Source organism: Chiloscyllium plagiosum, chromosome 27, assembly GCF_004010195.1.
Source record: "Chiloscyllium plagiosum isolate BGI_BamShark_2017 chromosome 27, ASM401019v2, whole genome shotgun sequence".
Classification (NCBI taxonomy): domain Eukaryota; kingdom Metazoa; phylum Chordata; class Chondrichthyes; order Orectolobiformes; family Hemiscylliidae; genus Chiloscyllium; species Chiloscyllium plagiosum.
In genome coordinates, this window is record NC_057736.1 from 2,131,100 (window position 1) to 2,153,332 (window position 22,233).

Consider the following 22,233-nt stretch of genomic DNA (forward strand, 5'->3'; position numbering starts at 1 on the left):
ACTCTGTCCTCATCAATCCTCTTTGTTACTTCCTCAAAAAACTCAATCAAGTTTGTGAGACATGATTTCCCACGCACAAAGCCATGTTGACTATCCCTAATCAGTCCTTGCCTTTCCAAATACATGTACATCCTGTCCCTCAGGATTCCCTCCAACAACTTGCCCACCGCCAATGTCAGGCTCACTGGTCTATAGCTCCCTCGCTTGTCCTTACCACCTATCTTAAACAGTGGCACCACGTTAGCCAACCTCCAGTCTTCTGGCACCTCATCTGTGGCTATCGATGATACAAATGTCGTCATTGGTGAAAAAGGCACATCTTCAATCCAGTGAAACAAAGGAAGGCCTCGCCCTAATTTGTTTCTGACTGAGATCAGCAAGCACCAAACGACCAGGACTCTTTGAGAACATCAACAAAAAGACACCATTGAAAGGAAAAACCTGGTGATGTTTCCAATCTAAAGTTAGTGCTGGTTAAATATCATGCTAATTTGAACACATAAATCAACAAACAGTCCCTCTGAATATATTACGCAAGTTTCTGACAAAAGAAGTGATTATATTTTGTTGTGATGGAGGTATTTTGGCAAACAGTGAACACAATTCGCACAGTGATTCTACACAATGCAGACCTAATTCCTATAGTTTTTCCTGGACGAAGAGCACATCTTAAGTGAAAATCTCTGGAATTTCTACCAAGGAGAGCTGCCAATGCTGGCTCATCAAACATGAGAGACAGGTTTTTAATCAGTAAGGGAATCGAGGGTTATGGAGAAAAGGTAGGAAGTGGAGCTGAGGATTATCAAATCAGCTGTGCTCTCATTACTTCTCAGAGAAGAATTGACAGGCTGAATGGCCTACTCCTACTCGTGTTTTATGGGCTGAAATCTGATTTGAGAGCTGTGTTGGCTTTAAACTGCAGGCATGTGTATAAACAGCAAACCTGAGTGTTAATATGTGTTGCTTCATGTGTTCTAATGTAAAGTTAATGTTAGTAGGTGATGTACAGCTATGGGTTAACTGTCAGTGAACAGCAACCTATTCCAGTTGCCAAGTGCCCCCCTGCTGCTCCTGTAATTCAGAACTGCTGGTGGCTGCATTTCAGGAGATCCATAGCAGGAGGTATAAACAGCTAATGCAAAGCAACCTGCTGTTGTCTGCCAATTGTGGAAGGGGGGGGTGGGGGAAGGAAATAATCATTGAAGACCTCCTGGTGTCTGAGCTAAAGCACACGGAATGGGCATGCCCTGCTGAATTCAGCCAGGATTATTTGGATCGATCAGTTTCAGTCTCCATGACGATGGAACTGGAAGTCAGCCTCTTCCCGAGTTGCCGTCACTGAGCAGTAGGCCATGTTAGGTCAGAATGTTGTTGGTTCAAGTCCCACTTGAGAGCAAAAATCAAAGTACTGCGTTGGACTGCCAGTTGGAGAAGTTAGAGGTGCTATTTATCAGATGAACAATAACCTGAAGCCTTGTCTACCCTGTCACGTGGCACTGTTTCCAAAGATGCAGGGGGCATTGCTCTGGTTTCCTGATCAATTATTACCCGACATATCAAACTGGTCAATATCACATTGCTTTTTGTGTGGAGTCTTGCTGTGTGCAAGATAATTATATTTTGTACATTGCAACAGATTGCTGCAAAACATGTTAGGATTTTGTAATGGAGTGAAAGGCTATACACAAATGCAAGTTCTTCTTTTCAAGTAACAAAGCACATATGCCATTCCAGATGTTCTAGTTGAACTTGTCAATCGGTGCAGATGATACACAATTGACAAAAGTAATGGTTGGTCAGAGGATGCACAACTTCTATTGTTGCTCGAGTGTAAGTGAAGGTCTGATTGACAATGTCCTGGCAATCCCAGCTGAGACAGAGACAGAAGCAACTGAGATCCCAAACTCAATGCCACTGTCAGACTCAATTATATCCAGGAATATGCTGTTAACCAGCTGAGGACCATCCATATGCTGAATGACTGAATGATGAGAGTGCAAGAAGGTTTGATGTTCAATGAAGTAAATTGCTGAGTTTAATCTGTAACTGCAGCCTGGAGTTAGAGAATGCAGATCTCTTTTGTTTAAATTTTTCCCAATAATGTACTTTGTATAAAGTTTGTAAACAAAAACATTTCAACTTGAATATTCCAGGACTTGCAAGAAATCAACATACCCCAAAGACAACATGTTCCACAGGATTCAATTGCAACAGGTTTATTGTTTGCAGAACACATTCCATGTCAATATATAGCCTCGCTCAGATATTTCTAATTAGAAATTACAGTTTGTGAAAAGAGATTTTTAAAAATCCTTAAATACCACTTTTCCCTCTGGAATGCCTCAATACCTTTTCAATATTCTTGACTGACACCATATATTTGTTGGAAGGTGCATGGTGTGATGGGTAATTCAGTTCCAGCCCTCAGGGAGCTGTGGCTAACAGACCATGGACAGCTACTTTTCCTTACCCTGTCTGTAGCTGATGCCCCAACCTCCAGTGGCTCCCTCATCATAGTCCTGGCCTTTAGAAAGTGCCAGTTGCAACACTAGTTTGAAGATAACACCTTGCACTGGAAGTTGCAGGCGGACCAATTTCTTTTTATTCATTCACAGGATGAGAGCACCGCTGGTTAGGCCAGCATTTATCGCCCATCTCTAATTACCCAGAGGGCAGTTAAGAGTCAACCACATTGCTGCGGGTCTGGAGTCACATGTAGGCTGTACCAGGTAAGGATGGCAGTTTCCTTCCCTGAAGGGCATTAGTGAACCAGGTGAGTATTTTCAAAAAAATGACAATGGATTCAAGGCCATCACTAGATTCTTAATTCCAGATATTCAAATTCCACTATCTGCCATGGCAGGATTTGAACCCACATCTCCAGAACATTATCTGGGTCTTTAGATTAACAGTCCAGGGATAGTAATGCTAGGTCATTGCCTCCCCATAGTATCTTTCACCGAGTTGATGGTCCTGCAGGCGCAGTTGATGTTTGGCTCAGTGTGCGATCCCAGAGAACAGCCCGTGGAGCACAGAATCCTGCATCATGGAGCTGCTCAGAACTAACCTCAACAAAACCACTGCATCTCTCTCCAGATCTTCTTTGCAAAGGCACATTCCTTTGCAAGGAGGCGGACAAGAGTTCTCCCACCACAGTCACATTGAAGGCACTGTGCAGAGGGTGGAATTCCGGGTGTTCAGCAGGTTCTATCACCAGCCAAGCGACATCTTGGTGCATGTTGGAGAATTCTGGCAGCGAGGTGTTCTGCCCACTGAATGTGCTGCAAACTGTGATGTGCTCCTGTCCCTTCCAGAAGGTGCATACACAGAGCTCTCTGATAAAAGAGGAGGGTTGCTGATGTCATCGCTGTCTGATATTTTGAGGATCAGCTATTCTCTTTTAGCCAGCCTGTGAGGTGTGGAGCACACAAACAACAGAACCTCCCCCTTCTAGATATTTTTATTCATTTTCTGTTCTCGATCAGGGAGGTAACATTGCAGGGGAAGAGTCTGAACAAATGGCTAACTCTAAAGGAGCTGACAGAGCCCATGAGTCATAGTCATAGAGATGTACAGCATGGAAACAGACCCTTCGGTCCAAAGCATCCATGTCGACCAAATATCCCAACCCAATCTAGTCCCATTTGCCAGCACTTGGCCCATATCCCTCCAAACCTTTCCTATTCATATAACCATCCAGATGCCTTTTAAATGTTGCAATTGTACCAGCCTCCACCACATCCTGTGGCAGCTCATTCCATACACACACTACCCTCTGCATGAAAAAATTGCCTCTTAGGACGCTTTTAAGTCTTTCTCCTCTCACCCTTAATCTATGCCCTCTAGTTTTGGACTCCCCCACCCCAGGGAAAAGACCTTGTCTATTTACCCTATCCACGCCCCTCATGATTTTATAAACCTCCGACTCTCCAGGGAAAATAGCCCCAGCATATTCAACCTCTCCCTGTAGCTCAAACTATCCAACCCTGGCAACATCCTTGTAAATCTTTTCCGAACCGTTTCACATTTCACAACATCCTTCCGATTGGGTGGGGACCAGAACTGCAGGCAGTATACCTCGGAGAAGAGTAAAATTGCTGACAATAACACTTTCCCAGTGCTGTGAGCCCCTGATTGAGCAGGACCTGCTGGAGGTGACGGAGAGCCAGCTACTGGCCAATGGCAAGTGTGACTTCATGAGGAAGGACATCCCCTGACTCCCCTTCAGGCAGAAGGGGGAGAGAGATGAAATTAGGAATTGGGGAACAATCTTACTCCTAAACATGGACGACAAAATTCGTTCATGGGTTATTGCCGAGTGGGTCAGGACTGCTCTGGTGCAGTTGATTCACCCTGAGCAGACCTAAACTGCACCAGGCAGGTCAATTTCTGACAGCCTCACACCCCTCAGGGATACGATCACCCTAGTGAGGGACAGAGAGGTGGACACTACCTCATCAGCCTGGACCTGGAGAAGGTCTTTGACAGAATATCATTCACCGACCTGAGGGATATGTTCTCTCCTGAATGGGGTTTAGGAAAGGAGTCTGTAGTTGGATCCAATGGATAGACATAAACATCAGGAGTGGAGTTTCAGTCAATGGATGGGAGGCTCTGGATCAAATCTGGAGTCAGCACAGGGCTGCCCTCACCTTCCCTTGTCCTGTCCATGTGTTTTACAGAATCTTTTGGCAAGTCCATTACAAAGAACCTGGGCATAAGAGGATTGACAATCTCAGGTAGTGGAGGCCCTCAGGTTAAAGCATGGTCAAAGTCATTATTTTATGCTTGGATTTGCTATTGATGAGTAGACTAATGAGCATCTGCAACCAGTTTGAACCAGCCTCGGGAGCCAAGGTAACCCAGAAAGAATGAAGCCCTGGACTGACTGACTGACTAACTCTTTGTCCCCCTTCAGGTCAGATAACCCAAAAGTGCTAGGGAGACAGTTAACGGGGAACAAAGCTTTGACAAAGGGTCAGTTAGACTCGAAACGTCAGCTCTTTTCTCTCCTTACAGATGCTGCCAGACCTGCTGAGATTTTCCAGCATTTTCTCTTTTGGTTTCAGTTAACAGGGAACGGTCAGTGTGCCATTAACTGGAAATAGGGATAGTACAATAAAAACTGAGCATGTGGGTAAGAGGAGAAAGTGAGGGCTGCAGATGCTGGAGATCAGAGCTGAAAATGTGTTGCTGGAAAAGCGCAGCAGGTCAGGCAGCATCCAGGGAGCAGGAGAATCGACGTTTCGGGCATAAGCCCTTCTTCAGGAATCAGGAATGTGAGTAAGAGCCTGGCCACCAGGTGAGAGGCACTGTCGCAGGGTTACTGTACATGGTGCAGAAGAGGCTGCTCTCTCCCACACCACGGCACTATCCCCAGCCAGCTTCCTCTTTATCTGGAAATTGAAAATGCCCCATGTTCACAGGGACATAACCTACACAGCTCTAGATAAAGAGACAGAATATGTAGCTGGCATCACCTTCATCCCATAAAGGTCAAGTACTTTTGAAGCTAGAAATTGGAAATGAAAACAAAGTTCTGGAGAAACTTGGCAGGTCTGACGGCATCTGTGGACCCTGAGTTCTGAAGAAGAGTCACACAGGACTCAAGGTTAACCCAGTTTCTCTCTTCACAGATGCTGCCAGACTTGCTGAGTTTTTCCAGCGTTCTCTGTCTATATCAGCCTCACACTGTAGGCCACGTGTTACATGGAGCTGGTGTATGCCCTCAGTACACAAACACCAAGTGTCACCACGTACTGTGGTCCCACCTGTCACCAGGGCTCTTGCAGCTAGCTCTGGCCACATTGCCATGGAACACTCTGAGTAGTCTGACCATAATATACCACCTGACCCCACCGCCCCCTGCCCTGCTCCACCCCTCCTCCAGAGAAGGTGATGCAGAAAACAAAAAAAAGTGTTTTGACTCTAAGTCCATCAGGAAGTGATCAGCAAGTAACGTCCTCAAGGCTCTGTGAGTAAATGAGAATCTCCAATGAGCAGACTGTCAAATGCATTCGGCAGAACGCCTCATTGCCAGAACTTACAAAACGCACCTCACCATATTTTTACCCGTATTAACAATTAGGTTAAAGCACCTCCTGAAAAGGTTGCCAAACCGCTTCGAACAGTCAATCTAGTGGGTTGACAGGACTCCTCTGTTTAATTAACACTGTCTGTACATCAATGGCAGCACTACAGCAGAGGGAACACAGGGTTCCACATACCTCCTGCTGACAAAACGAGAAAGGGGATATTGAAACTGTTGGGTTATCAGTTCCATAGCATCAGCATTAATACATCGAGCAAAAATATTGGTACCTGACATTTTGTACTGAATTGCTAAAAACCAAGCAGCTGGTCAGCAAGGATTCACACAGAATCATTTATAACATCCATACTGTGGGAAATGAGATGAGGAGGAAGGGGGTTTGTTTTGACATAAGAAGAATGCAATTTCTCCAAATTGAAATTTAAGTGTACAAGAAATTTCAGGAACTGGAACAAAATTGTGTTGAACAAGTCAGTCATTATGTCTTGATTCAGTCACCTTCAGTGCTTTCACCCCAAGCGTTCCTCAATCCATTTGTACTGTCAACTCCTGTAACCTTCCTACCGCTCCTCACTATTCACAACTCCAATAACCCACCCCCCCCCCACTATTCACAACTCCAATAACCCACCCCCTCACTATTCACAACTCCAATAACCCACCCCCTCACAATTCACAACTCCAATAACCCCTCCGCCTCACTATTCACAACTCCAATAACCCACCCCCTCACAATTCACAACTCCAATAACCCCTCCGCCTCACTATTCACAACTCCAATAACCCACCCCCTCACAATTCACAACTCCAATAACCCCTCCGCCTCACTATTCACAACTCCAATAACCCACCCCCTCACAATTCACAACTCCAATAACCCCTCCGCCTCACTATTCACAACTCCAATAACCCACCCCCTCACAATTCACAACTCCAATAACCCCTCCGCCTCACTATTCACAACTCCAATAACCCACCCCCTCACAATTCACAACTCCAATAACCCCTCCGCCTCACTATTCACAACTCCAATAACCCACCCCCTCACAATTCACAACTCCAATAACCCCTCCGCCTCACTATTCACAACTCCAATAACCCACCCCCTCACCTCACTATTCAAGACTCCAATCACCCACCCCCCTCACTATTCACAACTCCAATAACCCTTTACTTCTTACTAATAACTTTCTCAGTTTTCCACTTGTTGACTTTGGTCTAATATTCAAACCAAATTTGCTCTCGACCAGTTTTCTTTTATTCACTCATGCGATGCGAACACTGCTAGCTGGGCCAGTATTTATTGCCCAACGCTTGTTGTTCTCAAGAAGGTGGTGGTGAGCTGCCTTCTCGAATCGCTGCTGTCCATGTGCTGTGGGTAATTTTATCAGTTCATTTCATAATCCTGTCAAACATCAATTGAATCAATTTAAAATATCTCTTACCAGTTAGAATTAAGTGTAACAACGTAAACATCCCTCCTGACTGGGGATGCCAACTTTGACCAAATTTATTTCCAGTGACTTCATCACATAGGACTTGCCTCCACGCACCAGCCATTAGTCAGCAACAGAGCCAATCTTGTGACTCATTGTGCTTTCCAATTGGCTGACAAAGCACAGCGCCTGATCACCCAACTGGACAATGCACAACTCTGCTTTAAACAACCCATTTTCCCATCATTTCTCTGTAACGGACATAAAAATATTTAATGTCCAAAGAAAATGGAAAATCCAGTCTTGTAGAATGTCCATGCAATTTCTCTCCAGGGTTTACCTCCAGCAGAGTCCTGGAGGTGAGTCTTCACTTCCTGGAGACTGCAATCCCAGGAAACTTGGCAACCCCGCCCCTCATCATGTCACATCTTCAGTTTCATAGAATCCCTACAGTGTGGAAACAGGCCCTTCAGCTCAACAAATCCACACTGTCTCTCTGAAGAGTAACCCACCCAGGCCCATTTCCCCCTCCTATATTAACCCATGCCTAATGCACCTAACTTACACATCTCTGAAAACTGTGGCCCTGCACATCTTTGTGATTGTGGGAAGAAACCCACGCAGACATGGGTGCAAACTCCACACAGACAGTCGCTTGAGGCTGGACTCCAACCCGTGTCCCCGGCGCTATAAGACAACAGTGCTAACCACTGAGTCAAATCACATTCTGCAAACTCTCAATCGTATAAATCTCCAATTCTCACATCCTGTCCTATGTTAGTCCCCATCCAGTCCCTTCCTTTATCCTTGACAAGTTATGTTAGCTCTTTATCCTCTAATGATCTGAATTTAATATCTTTGTCTTAATGTTCAAACCAGCTACTAGATTCCACCCACCTCTCTACCATCTTCACTTCCTCTCCTGCATCCTGTGTTTCTCTACCTCTGAACTCCTTGCAGCCCCTCATTCTATCTGCTCTGCTCCTTTGTAACTCATGTTGTGAATTCAACAAATGGCTTCTATCCAGTTCTGAAGAAATATCATCTCAGCCATAAAACATTAAATCGCTTTTCTCTCCACAGAGGCTGATAAACCTGTTGAGTTTTTCCAACACTTTCTGTGTTTGTTTCCAATGGCTTCAGCCTCTTTTTATGACCTTGATGGGTAGAATTATCCCCTTATCCCACAGATCCCAACATAAATGTAATTGTTTTACGCAGACAAGCAATTGGATACGTCCTCTAAATTTAACTTAAAATGAAGAAAAATTAACCAGGTTTCTTTAATAAGAATAAAATTCTAGAAGAAAACTTACTCCATGAAGATGCAAAATTAGTTAACACACTCAGTTTGTAAAATGAAAATTGAAACGTTTATCCCTCTAGATATACCACTGATATACATGCACACAATGCACCAGGTAGGGGGAAAAATTGCAGATATCTTTCTGCAGAGGTTCCAAACACGAGAGAAATTGGCCAATAGATGTGAGTTATTGAAAACAAAAAAAAGATCAGGGATGAAATGCTAAGGTGGCTGTTGACATTCCACCATAAAGTTTGATATTTCTGAACATACAGTTATCTCCAAGGACTTCCGTAAATGCAGACATTTGGGAATTATCAACAGATTCTTTCAGAGGATTCTCATGCAAGAATGTCTGGACCAGGGTCTAGGTACCACATTGAACCCACAACAAGGTTCCTCTCCAGAAAAGGGAGAGCTGAGCTGGGAAGCTTCTTTCTTTCAGCCAGCTTCTCCACAACTGCTCCAAATAATATCAAACAGAAACTGGAACCTGACCATTGGAAACCCAGGCAGCTGGTCTCCAGTAAGCAAGCAGTTAAGTTAAGACATGTGACTATCACTTTTTAGAAAAAACTACTACTGTCCTGTTTTGTGATCTCTTCACAATCCATGTATCCACAATCTTTCAAACTCAAGTTCATATCAATTTAATATTCATTAACTCTTCAAAATGGTTGCAAAAGACCTGCCTGTATTTGTTTCAAAGTCAAATTTAAAGAAGTATTTAAGATCCAATGAGGATTCTGTCAACAGATAGGTAATAGACCGCGGTCAAATAAAGAGACACATGAACTCTGCAGCAGATCGGAATTACAATTTGCCAAAACATCGCTGCTTGTAGCCATTTTAATGAAATAGTCAGGTGCACAATGATTGAATGGTTACCTAAACCTAATTTAAAGTAAAGGTTGGAGTGAGAATGTCAATTGTTTAATACAGAAGACTTGGCATCTGAATACTTAGCAGGGAGAGGTACCAGCCTTTGGATTTTGACATATATTACAGCATTTGTGTCTTGCTCACATTTTGCCCTCAGCTATTTCCTTTTAGATGTGTTTCAAAAGCAAAGCCTCATTTTTACCCAGAGAACCTTGTTAGCCTATAAACATACCTCCATGTTTATACCTCCATGTCTGTGATTGAAGTGAGCAATTGCTAAAGGTTGACCATGAGCTCAGCAATAAACTGTTTTATTGGTGACAGTCGAACACTAGATTGCAAACCAGGATCAATTCTTACCTGACATAAAATCATATTATTTGGAGTTCCATGACTTTAATGTGATTTTGCTATCATTAGGTTGTCACTTTTGAAGTATACACACCCAAGGAATTAGACTGCTTTTTCAATAACATGCTTGAAATTCTCTTTTTAAATCTATCACGCACCAACCTCAGTGTTGGCCCTTATATCCCTTTTAAATCTTTTTCCTCTCACCCTAAACCTATGAGCTGTCAGAGGAAGTGGTGGAGGCTGGCACAATTACAACATTTATTTGGTATCTGGATGGGTACATGGATAGGAAGGGGTTAGAGGAATACGGGCCAAATGCTGGCAAATGGGGACTGGATTAATTTAGGATATCTGGTCGGCTTGGGCGAGTTGGACCAAAGGGTCTGTTTCTATGATTTTTATGATATTATATCACTCCAAGACCGATAGTTCTGGCTGTATATGAATATTTGTAGGTTTGTTTTGAAGTGACAGGTTAGAAACAGACAACTTTTGAACAATTATATATTGCTGCTGTGTTTGTCCCTGTGATTGTGTAGTTCTTTTCATGTTGTGAAGAGACAAACATGTCCACTGCTCTTTACTGAATACAATTGTATGAAAGCACTTCCAGAACTTAACAAGCCCATCGTGCAATCAGAGTTATTTTGTTGTGATGGAGATTTTGTGGAAATTGCTGGCAACCACAAGTCTTAATTTTCTCTCCAGCCAACTCCCAACTTTCAAGAAATGGGTGAACAGAAATGGCTTTTCCTTCTGATTGGTGCAGAAACAATTTGAACATATAGCAAGCCCTCTGAAATTCTGCTCACCTGCTCACCAACTTCCTTGATGCTGGTCTAAGATTTCCATCATTAACTGAAATGGCTGGCTAGACTGACAGAGAATGCCTAAGAGTGAGGCAGCTAGGAGCTGGTCATCTTTGAGACAAGTGATGTTGACGGGGAAAATTAAGGGATCTATTGCAGAAGTGGGTACCCTTTGTGTCAGTGTCCCGGATTGTCTTTGCGTTATCCTGTACAAGTTGCACTCGTTAAAAACAAAAGTAGAAACGTAATTTGAGGCCGCAACCAAGACTAGACAAAAGCACGTGCTGCTTTACTCAGTCTACCCTCAAACAGCAAATTTGGCAATTTGCACTTTGAAAGCACCTACTACTTGAAGATAAATCCGCCATTTCAGCTTCCTCTCATTAGCTCAAAGTCATGAAGGGGCTGGACAAAGTGAATAGGGAGAAGCCGCCCCTGCTCATTAAAGGAATTAGGATGAGAGGGGGTAGGTTTTTAAGTGAGGTACAAGTAAAGCAAGGATGGTGTAAGATAACCCTTTTTCACTGAGCAAGTAGTCTTTGATGAATTCTCTGCCTCCCTCAGACATGGACTCAGTGACTCACTTTCTCACTGCCAGACCGCTGTGACCTTTTCAGCTCCCCTGCCCACCTATAACCCTTCCCCCTACTCCCCTTACCCCCATCGCCATTCCTGAAGAAGGGTTATACCTGAAATGTCGACTTCCCCATCTCCTGAAACTGACTGGCTTGTTGTGTTGTTCCAGCTTCCTGCTTGTCTACATCGCATTCCCAACTGTCAGTCAATTAGTCAAAGATTAAGACTGACCAATCAGATCATTCTGAATCTGGGAAGTGAAAAAATCTATGTAATGGTGAAGATGAGGTTGTTTGCAGGGGTTTGGGGAATCCTATGTAAGATTTATCTTGCAAGAAACATTAAAACAAATCTGCTGCTTCATTATTACAGCTGGTGTGTGTGTGTATATGTGTGTCTGTTTGTCTGTCTGTGTGTGTGCACCTGCAGACTGCTCTGTGATAATTGAACTCTGCCTGATCTGTAGCTCTCATGTAGACTATTGTGAAAGTGTGCAGTTTTCCAGCTAAAGACTTGTGGGCTAGCACAATCATGACTGAAAACTTTGGAATTAATTGAGTAAAATTTCTATTCTTCTGAATCCAGATTTTTTTTCCCTTAGAAAAGATGGGAGGGAGGAACTTACTGATCTCAATTCTAACTAGTTCAAAAGCTTTACACTGAACTCAAACTTCTTCAATACTAGAATACCCGAAGATTCTTTTTGTAGGATGAATACTGAAGAATCATAGAATGATTTCAGCACAGAAGGCCACAATTCAACCCTCTATGACTTACTGGTCCCACTATACCCCAACTACAATTTTGTTGTCTTTTTTGTGCTTATCCAATTCCCTTTGAAAACCACAACAAAACATGCCTCCATCACACTCTCTCAAGCCGTAGATTTTCAGATTGTAAAACGTTTGTTCCTCATTTTGCCTTTGATTCTTCCATAACCACCTTTAATTATTGTCCTGCACCATTCAAAGGGGAATGGATTCTCTCCATCTGCACTGTCTGGACCCCTCATGATTTTGAGTGTTTCCTTCAAATCTCCAACAGAACAGTCTTCCCTTCTCCAATCTATAAATAAAACTCAAGTCCTTCTTCATAAGAACCTGCTTTAATAGAGTTAGTAAAGTAAAAATCAGAGAGCTCCATACCGGTTGAATGCAATGAGAAAGACATTGTTTGTCCTTACTGTCATGGTTATTAAAATCATTGTCCCCTTGTCACAGAATCATTAAGAAGCAGAAGAAACCCCTTCATGCCTAGACCAGTTCCAGCCTGACTCTGTTACTTTGTATCAATCTCCTGTTTTTTCCCCGTACCCTGATATATCATTTCTAGCCGAATAATTATCCAATACCCGTTTGATTATCTCAATTGAACCTGCCTCCACAATATTTCCAGGCAGTATATTCCATACCTTAGCTATACCATAGAAACCATAGAAATAATACAGTCCAGAAAGGAGCCATTCGTCCATCTTGTCCATGCTGACCCAAAGACACACAGATGCCTTTTCTAATCCCATCTGCCAGCTCATAGCCCTGCAGCTTACAGCATTGAAGGTGCATCTCCAGGTACTTTTTATAAGAGTTTTTAGGATCTCTGCTTCACCAACACGGACAACGAATTCCAGACTCTCACAACCCTCTGTGTGAAAAGAATTTTCCTCATGTCCCTCTTATTATTCTGCCACTTTGCTTGAATCCCTGGTTTTTGAACTCTCTGTCAACGGAAACTGGTTCCTCCTGTCTGCTCTGTCTCTACCCTCACCATTTTGTATACCTCAACCATGTCACCCCTCAGCTATCTCTGTTTCAAGGAAAACAACTCCAACCTCTCCAATCTCTCTTCTTGGCTGCAATTCTCCAGCACTGGCACATTCTAGTAAATCTTCTCTGCGCCCTATCACCCAGCTGTGGCCTCACTAGTGTTTTATACAGTTTGGAGAAAGTGAGGGCTGCAGATGTTGGGGATCAGAGCTGAAAAATGTGTTGCTGGAAAAGCGCAGCAGGTCAGGCAGCATCCAAGGAGCAGGAGAATCGACGTTTCGGGCATAAGCCCTTCTTCAGGAATCCTGAAGAAGGGCTTATGCCTTTTATACAGTTTCACCATTATATCCATTGTAATATCACCATCACTTAATTTGCTCACTTTAAATTGATGTCCTGTCGTGTGAGCAGGAACAACTTCTCCTGATCTAATCCATCCCACTGAGCATATTGCAAACCTTGATCAAATCTCCTCTCAGCCTCCTTCTCTCCAGGGAGAACTGTGCCAACGTTTTCAATCTATCCTCAGAACAGAAACATTTCTTTCCTGGAGCCATTGTAGTAAATCATTTCTGCACTCTCTCCATTGCATTTACATCTTTCCTATAATGTGGCACCCAGAACTACTCAAAATGCTCCAGCTGAGGTCCAACATGTGTCTCATACAAGTTCAACATCACCTCCTTGCTCTTATATTCTCTGCCCCTATTTTTGTTTATTTATTCATGGGATGAGCACTTCTCTGGCTGGGCCAGCAATTATTGCCCATACCCAATTACCCAGAGGGCAGTTGAGAGTCAACCACGTTACTGTGGGTCTGGAGTCACATGTAGGCCATACCAGGTAAGAATGACAGTTTCCTTCCCTGAAGGACCTTAGTTAGCTCGATGTTTTTGTTTGACGATCGGTAGTGGTTTCATGGTCATTATTAGACTCTTAATTCCAGATATTTATTAAATTCAAATTTCACCTTCTGCTGTGACGGGATTTGAACCCAGGTCCTCAAAATATTACCTGGATTAATAGTTTAGTAATAATATCACTGGGCCATCACCTCCCCTTGATAAAGCTGATAAACGTTGTAAGTTTTATTAATTGCTCTCTATCTGTCCTGACATTTTCAATGATCTGTGCTGCCAACTTTCATAATCTGGTTCAATGTCCTTCCCCCTAACATCTCTCACTCTCTGTCTGTCACTCCCTCTCTCTAATCATGTGTAACAGTAGGAGGGTGAGTCTGCCACTGCAGAACAGAGAAAGCAGTCTGCTCGTCTTTCTACTTGGGGTTTGCGATGTGTTACTGTGAAACCTGGAGCTAATGAAGAGTTCCAAATATTAAACATGAAAATAATGAGATCAGTGTCACTTGATCACTGTTAGTTGTCAATTTTGTTTTTAAAAAATAAGCTAAATATGATTTTAAAAATTGGTCAAAAACAAAAGCTGGTTAGCTAATTGTCAGTTAAACAAGATCTCTCTGCACCCTGTGGATATGACAGGATAAAGGTGAGGTGAGTGGTAGTTTACTAGCTTGGCTTTGACACCTCCTCATTGCTTCTGTGAAAGTGGGACTCAAATGAAATGAACATCAAAGATTGGAGAAACCTGACAGCACAGCTCGCAGAATAAAATTACAGAGGGGACAGCTGGGTTCCCCAATAGGGGGAGTAAATAAATCAAGAGGACATCAGGGAAAATCCTGGTGGGGTCTCTGTACTGTGGCGAGACTGTGGAAACGCCAGCTTGTATCAAGTCTATTGTGCAGTGCACCTGCCAAGTGGCTAATGACCAAAAATAACTCTGTCCTGGTGGAAAATGTGTTTTTTGAAAACAATTGGTCATTTATCCTAAAAAAAATGCAAGGGCTAGCTAATAGGCAGTGTCAACAAACTGCATAAAAACAGGATAAGATTCAAAGTGAAATGGAATAGACTGCACTGGAACGTTAATGACAAAGGTAAAAACTAGGTAAAAACACCCCCACTCCCACCCTCCTCTCATTTATCTCTCCACCCTTCAGGCTCTCTGCCTGTATTTCTGATGAAGGGCTTTTGCCTGAAACGCCAATTTTACTGCTCCTCGGATGCTGCCTGAACTGCTGTGCTTTTCCAGCACCACTCTAATCTAGAGACATTAATGACAAAGTCCTGTCCAAGAAAGGAGAGCCGCAAGACAGTCCATTCAAACATGGCAAATATTTTGAAGTGTTGTTTTCATATGCAGAATATAACAGTGTTGGCAACATATTGCAATACAACATGATAGTGAAAGATAGAGATTCAGCAAGGGATTCAGCAAACACACTGTCAATGATATGCGCACCGAAAGTTGCAACTTTGATGCAGGTTTTAGAACATCAGGCAATACTTTAGCTTAAAACAAAGTCAGCTCCTAAAATACTCAACGTTGTGGTGACATGAATGTGCACTGTTGAGATCTTATATTAACCTGAAGCTTGATGATCGAAGGACATTTATAGAATTAAGCTGAGAGCTGGGCTAAGCTCATTTTCATTACTTGTGCGGTTGACATTAGTTGCACAGTGCTGTGAGTTGGATTTATAACCTGATCTTTGTGAAATTCCTTTCTATCATATGTGATCATGAAGTTAACTGGAAGTGTTGTGGTGATACTTTTTCTTTAGTAAAAGCAGTGAAAAATTATTCTGTAAATTTCTACACCGTAGACATTATTTCAGGGAGCATTCTGAGTAGAGGTAAGGTTGCTGTAGTCTTACAGGACCATGGGGCTGCTGTCTCATCAGAGAGAGATGATTGATGGTGGTTTAACCTGAGGGTCACCATATTCAGGTATGGGTGATATTGAGAAGGGAAGTCCTTCATGGTAACTTCAGCCAATGTAGGAATTGAACCCCGCACTGTTAGCATTACTCATTAACAAACCAGCCATTCAACCAACTGAGTGAACCAACTCCCATTTATCCTGAGTAGTTTGTGGAGTTGATGAAATATAGTTCTTCCTTTTGTTTGTAGATATAGGCACAGCTATGCATTCATATTTCTACACTTAATCGTACACTTCAACACACAATATTTAAATACTTTATTCTGAATGAAATTCACCTTGAGTCTCAAAGGTAGAAAAACACTGCTGTAAATATTTGAGGTGGCAGCAGCCAAAGAACATTTTAAGTGAGGTTCATTTTAAAGTCTGTGTTTGGCATTTTCTTATGTCATGCAAATATCAGCTGTTGAAGGGCGCCATTCATCCAGCTTTAGATGGAAGGTTTGAATTTTTGAGTAGGTCACCCAGAATTTACAATCAGGCCCTATTTTCTTAATCTGAATCCTTGTCTATCACGTACAGTTTCGCACGTTGTAAGGTTAAAAAAAACATACTTAGATACTTCAGTGAGCACTTATCCAATCTTTGCCAATGCAGTACTGGAATGTGTCAATTCTGTCCAATTGAGAATCAGTGTTTAACTTTGAAGACACAAGGGTCAAATAAATCTGGATATATTTATTTAGAGAAAAGTATTCAGAGGTCATGTGCATAACAGAATTTGAAGCTTAGAACTTTTGTGCATGTGAATTAAGTGACAAACTTAGACTTAATTGGTTTAATAAAGGAGTAATCACAGAACCAAGGAGAGGAAGGCCATATTGTCAATAAGGCCAAGCAGATACGATGTGAAAGGGAGACGTACTGGGTTTCTCCCACATTCTTGTTACTGTTCCAAAGTAGGAAATAAGTCTTTCCACTTCTTTATCTGAACATGATTTTTTTTTATGCCGTTATTTAATATTTGTTTGGTTCTGGGCCCTGAAACATAAATGCACAAACAATAAAAGTCATTTGGGAAATGATGTGCATCATTTTACGTGAGCACAACTGATTGTGTAATTTGTTAAAATCAGGAAACTGCCTTCATTACAGACAATAGGGTTGCTGCAGGCAACCTTGTGTCCCTGACCCCAAGCAGACTGGACTGTGGCTGAATCTCTTCCTGCATGTCCATTTGGGACTGGGAGCCCAGTTAACCTCAACCAGCATACCTCCCTACTGCCCCCCTTCACACCACCCCCCCTCCAGCATAAAGCCAGGCTCCCCTTCCTGTCCAGAATGTGCTGAACAGCAGGATTCAACAAACCAGCAAGTGCAGCTGTTTCCTGGTTAGAGCTCAAAATCGCTTAATTCTCAGAACTGCGTGGAAGGCTTCTTTCTGTATTGTATATGATCTCATAACAGCAACACACCATCTTCCTTCCTAACATTTTCCAAAGTGCAGAAGTTCTCAGATCACTGTGTGGATTGAAAGTTGAAAGGCACATTTTAATTTGGAGGAATATGAATGTGTATAGGGCATTTCCAATGGTCTACATAGATCTGGCTTTCCAGTAACTATTCAGTAACCTGTCTGGGACAGATAGAAATGTGCTGGGGTACTAATGAATTAACGGTCAGCTGTGTGTTCGGTAAGTAGGTTTAACTTTCTTGTTGTTGTCAATTCCCAGAAGAATCCGCAATTAATTTGTTCTAATCTCAGAGATTTCTAGCTTGTTAAAAACTATTTCCAACAATGTAAAACCATAGTGAAATCAGTATTGTTAATGAACAAAAGCTATTAATCATGATAAAGTTCAATGTGACTGCAATTTTTTTTAATCTAAGAACACTTTCAAACCTTCTAAAAACATTTCTGTAAGGTTGTATAGAATGATATGCTCTTCCCTCATTCTAACAGACCTTTGCACTATAGGTGAGAATAAAGTGAGAGTGAGACTGGAATCTCAATCAGTTGTGCACACATTGATTCAGCATGTTCTGTTAATTTTAGTATTAAACTGAACTGGGCGGCATGGGCTAGTTGGGCCGAAGAGCTTGTTTTCATGCTGTAGACCTTTGTGGCTTGGTATAGTTTCTTGTGCTGGCAGGGGCTTGTATCTGAATATTTTCTTTACACTACCATCTGGATGGGTATACGAATAGGAAGGGTTTGGAGGGATATGGGCCGGGTGCTGGCAGGTGGGACTAGATTGGGTTGGGATATCAGGTTGACATGGGCAGGTTGGACTGAAGGGTCTGTTTCCATGCTGTGTGACTCTATGACTACCAGTGAGAGGATGTGTGGATGTTTGTAGAATCACTAGTTATAGACTTCTTTTGTACATACTGCTATCACATCTAATAAGACTCATCAACATTTTCTTAATTTTGCCTGTAAATTTTTAATTTCCACAAGGGAATGAAAAGAGAAGAAGAGAAAAGAATTCATTAAACTGTTTCCAAATTTTTCTTTATGTCTAGATTGAATTATTTACCTATTCCTTCAATGGTTTCTTGACCTTTTTGTTTCTTGCTTTCCATGATCGAGTTTCTCTGCTTCTCTTCCTCTCCCATCCCCTCCATTCTTTATCATTTTTCCTTTCACTGTCCAGATCTCCTTTTCCCTGAATAGAGTAAAACAATTCTCAGAGACACATTGGACCCACCGGGAAGTGTGGTTTTTTTTTTACAAGTCGAGAAATTGCTGGATAAGTGACAAAACAAAATCAAAACTCACAGCAATTTGTGTTAGACGAAGGCTACACTATGAGCTGAGTTACCAGTTGTAGTGTTTGACCAAACCTGCAAAGCCTTCCCAGCCTTCCTCAGGTCTCTCCATGAGCATTGTGAGATTGCTGCATTTACAGCCTTAGTACAATTGATATTGCTCTGACCATTCAGGAGTTGGTGTACGGGCACATAGTGATACCTGGACCTGGCATAACCCTTCTCCTCAGAGAGCCACAGAGGAAGGAACAAAACAGTGGAACTTCGCTTCTACAAACAGGGAATTTTACCTGAAAGACTTTGCTTTAATTTTAAATTTAAATGAAAGGAGAACTTCCTTTTCCCTCACTTTATGAGGAATCTTGTGCTGCTCCCAAGAGTGGGAAGCAAGAAGGACATAAGATCAAAATTCAGAATCCTGTCGATGTGGTGAACTTCTGTAAGTTCTCAGGATGTTAAAGGCTGGCCCTTTCACTTGCACTCACATCACATGTTTGCGCATTAAAAGTTCACTAGAAATAAGTTCCCCCTTGCTTGTTAAGTTCTGTGCAAGCAAGCATTGTGTCCTTTCAGATTCACGTCTGCATTCAGAGGCGTTCAGCAGGCAAGATAGTCAGCTTCCAGCTTCTGTGTGAGTAACCACAGCTTCTTTGGTGAGTTTGCATTTTATCCAGTGTGGTGGCTGAGATGGGATATCAGTAGTTATAAGCTGGAGGGTCATGCAGGATGACTGAGAGAAGGCGAGGACTGCAGAGGCTGAGATCACAGTCGAAGAGGGTGGTGCTGGAAGAGCACAGCCAGTCAGGCAGCCTCTGAGGAGCAGGAGAGTTGACGCTTCAAGCATAAGCTCTTCATCAAGAAAAGATGACTGAGGCAGGAGGATGGAGTTTAATGGGCATGGGTGAATGACACTGGTTAAGGTTGAAAGTTTCACTGGCCAAGGGTGAAAGGATCAGTGGTGAAGGATATGGATGTGAGTTGTGCTCCAACAGATGGGAGGGGTTTCTCAGCAGGAATGGTGTGTCTTGTGCCTAAAGGGAGAGGTTGATGGTGTCAACAGTAGGCTCATGAGGGTTAAATTAAAGACACTGGATAGTGACAGTGGCACAGGGGTGAGATATGGGGTGGGGGGTAGGAAATAGGAGAAAGGTGAGATATGGAGGGAGTAGGATATGGGAGAATGGTGGGATATGGTAAGGTGGAAGTTTCAAGGTTGTAAGCGGGAAGTGGATCATTTCTGTGGGGAGGTCTGTAATGGTGAAAGAACAACTGACTTCAAAAGTGGGAGGCCAGAGAGTCTGAGTGGGAATGGGCATGTAATAACTTTCAATCCAAGAGTCTTATCTCTCTCTTCTTCCCTCTGAAGGTTAACTTAGTTCTGTCAGTCTTTCTCTGTCAGATTTTGAAGTGCCAGAACAGTAAGTTCCTCATTTTACTGGGTTGCCTGGGAAACCATGTGCATCCAAAGTCTTTCTCCTGAGGAGAGTACGTCAGCATGTACTGATTTTGTAGCAAAGTTTTGTAACAGAGCAGGAAGCAGATGGTCCCTGGTCAACTCCTTGGGACTCCTTCTTGTTAACACAGAAGACAGAAAGGCCAAGGAAAAAAATCAATCTTAACACTTTAACGGGTGGCTCAGTGGTTAGCACTGCTGCCTCACAGCACCAGGGTCCCAGGTTCAATTCCAGCCTTGGGTGACTATCTGTGTGGAGTTTGCACATTCTCCCCATGTCTGTGTGGGTGTGCTCTGGTTTCCTCCCACAATCCAAAGGTGTGCAGATCAGGTGAATTGGCCATGCTAAATTGCCCATAGTGTTAGGTGCATTAGTCAGGAGTAAATGTAGGGGAATGGGTCTGGGTGGGTTGCTCTTTGGAGGGTTGGTGTGGACTTGTTGGGCCGAAGGGCCTGTTTCCACACTGTAGGGGATCTAATCTAATCACCTCAAAGGAAAAATTGAAGAAAAAATTGTCAAATAGAAAATCAGCTACAGGCTGCTCAAACAGCAATCTCTCCGCAGCTTGGGATTACTGCAGTAGACACTTGTTTTAGAGAAGTTAAGAACACATTGTCATTTATTTTTCTAAAACTTGGTTGTTTTTTTAAAATCTTCTGCTGTCCTATTCCTTATGGAGAAAATATGTCTCAGTTTGTGAACATGGTGTACAGGCAAGTAACTCATTAACTCTTGTTGAGAATTCGGATACATCAATTGAACTGTATACGAAGAAAAGACGTCAGTGAACAGAATGTAAAATTGTGTAACTCTGTTTCTTCAAACATCTGTCTCGGAATCAATGGAGTCAGCTTATACCGCCTCCGAACCAGAGCCGTTTCCTAGCTTCTGGTGTCAACGGAAACAGTGAGTCCTGGGCTTTTTTCCTCAACTTAACTGTGTTGGGTGTGGCTGCACTGTCAGGAAAACCAAATTGCACGTTCTCCCCGTGTCAGCATGGGTTTCCTCCTGCTTTTCTGGTTTCCTCCCACAGTCAAAAAATGTACGGCTTAGGTGGATTGGCCGTGCTAAATTACTCATGATGTGCATGCTAAGTGGGCTAGCCGTGGGAAATGCAGGGATAGGGTAGGAGCGTTGGTCTGAGTAGAATGCTGTTCAGAGGGTTGGTATGGGCTCATAGCCTGATTCCACACTGGAAGGATTCTATCATGCTATGAATATTCTTCTTCTACAAAGTGCCTTGGGATGTTTCATCAGGATGTTTCATTAAAGGTGCTACATGAATGGAAATTGTTGTTCCCACTACATGTGACGCGATCATTCTTTTTGTTGGCACTGAGCTCACTGTCTAGAAAGAATACCCAACCCATTGATGGACCCACGGTGAATGAAGTGAGGCTTAGCAGTGATGTGACTGCATCCTTGCTTGCAAAAGAACATTTACTGAGTTTTTGAAGTTCTGCTAAAAAGGCAGATACATGAACAGGAACATCCTTCTGTGAGTAGTGAATCTCTGAAAGCTTACAGGGGTAAAAGGCAGGGAAGTGGAGTGGAGGATTATTAAACCAGCCGTGATCTCATTGACTGACAGAGCAGACTTGATGGGCTGAATGGCCTACTCCTACATCTTATGATCAAGACATTTTCTGGAATATTAATTTTGTAAAATCAGCAAAAGCTTTGTGGCTCTGAGCTGTAACCATTGAGTGAATGCAACTAATTACATAGTGCACAAACTATATTTAACATCGTATCTCAATGATGTAGGGTAAGGGAGTGAAATAAGAGAATGGTGCAACTATAGAACAATTCTTTCTGAAAAACAAGAATGCTCAGCTCTAACGAAGTGTCATCTGGACTCGAAACATTAGGTTGCTCTCTCTTCACGGATGCTGCCTGATCCGCTGTGATCTCCAGCATTTGTTGTTTCCTGTACAGATTCCAGTATCTGCAGGAATTTGCTCAAACAATTCTTTCTGACTAATTCTCCACAAAATTTAATCTCATTCTCCTGCTTGTACTTCAGACCTTTTGAAGATTTTTAAATGATCCAATTCTCTTCTGATGTGAATTACCATAGGCTC

The 22,233-nt window shown here is 42.6% G+C and overlaps 1 protein-coding gene across 9 annotated transcripts in view; it reads left to right on the forward strand.

The window, feature by feature from the left end:
- Positions 1-22,233, forward strand: part of LOC122563474 (proto-oncogene tyrosine-protein kinase Yrk-like) — a 300,778-nt gene that overhangs the window by 161,136 nt on the left and 117,409 nt on the right. Inside the window, exon 1 of one of the 9 annotated variants that reach the window (XM_043717230.1) lies at positions 17,368-17,617. The exons of 4 other annotated variants lie outside the window; for them this stretch is intronic. In XM_043717230.1, coding sequence (XP_043573165.1) covers positions 17,575-17,617 — 43 coding nt within the window. In that variant the 5' untranslated portion in view covers positions 17,368-17,574. Of the gene's footprint in view, positions 1-17,367; positions 17,618-19,253; positions 19,349-19,483; positions 19,669-20,721; positions 21,056-22,233 lie in introns of those variants that run through there. 4 more of the 9 variants (XM_043717231.1, XM_043717239.1, XM_043717237.1 and 1 more) reach the window with 4 other exon arrangements.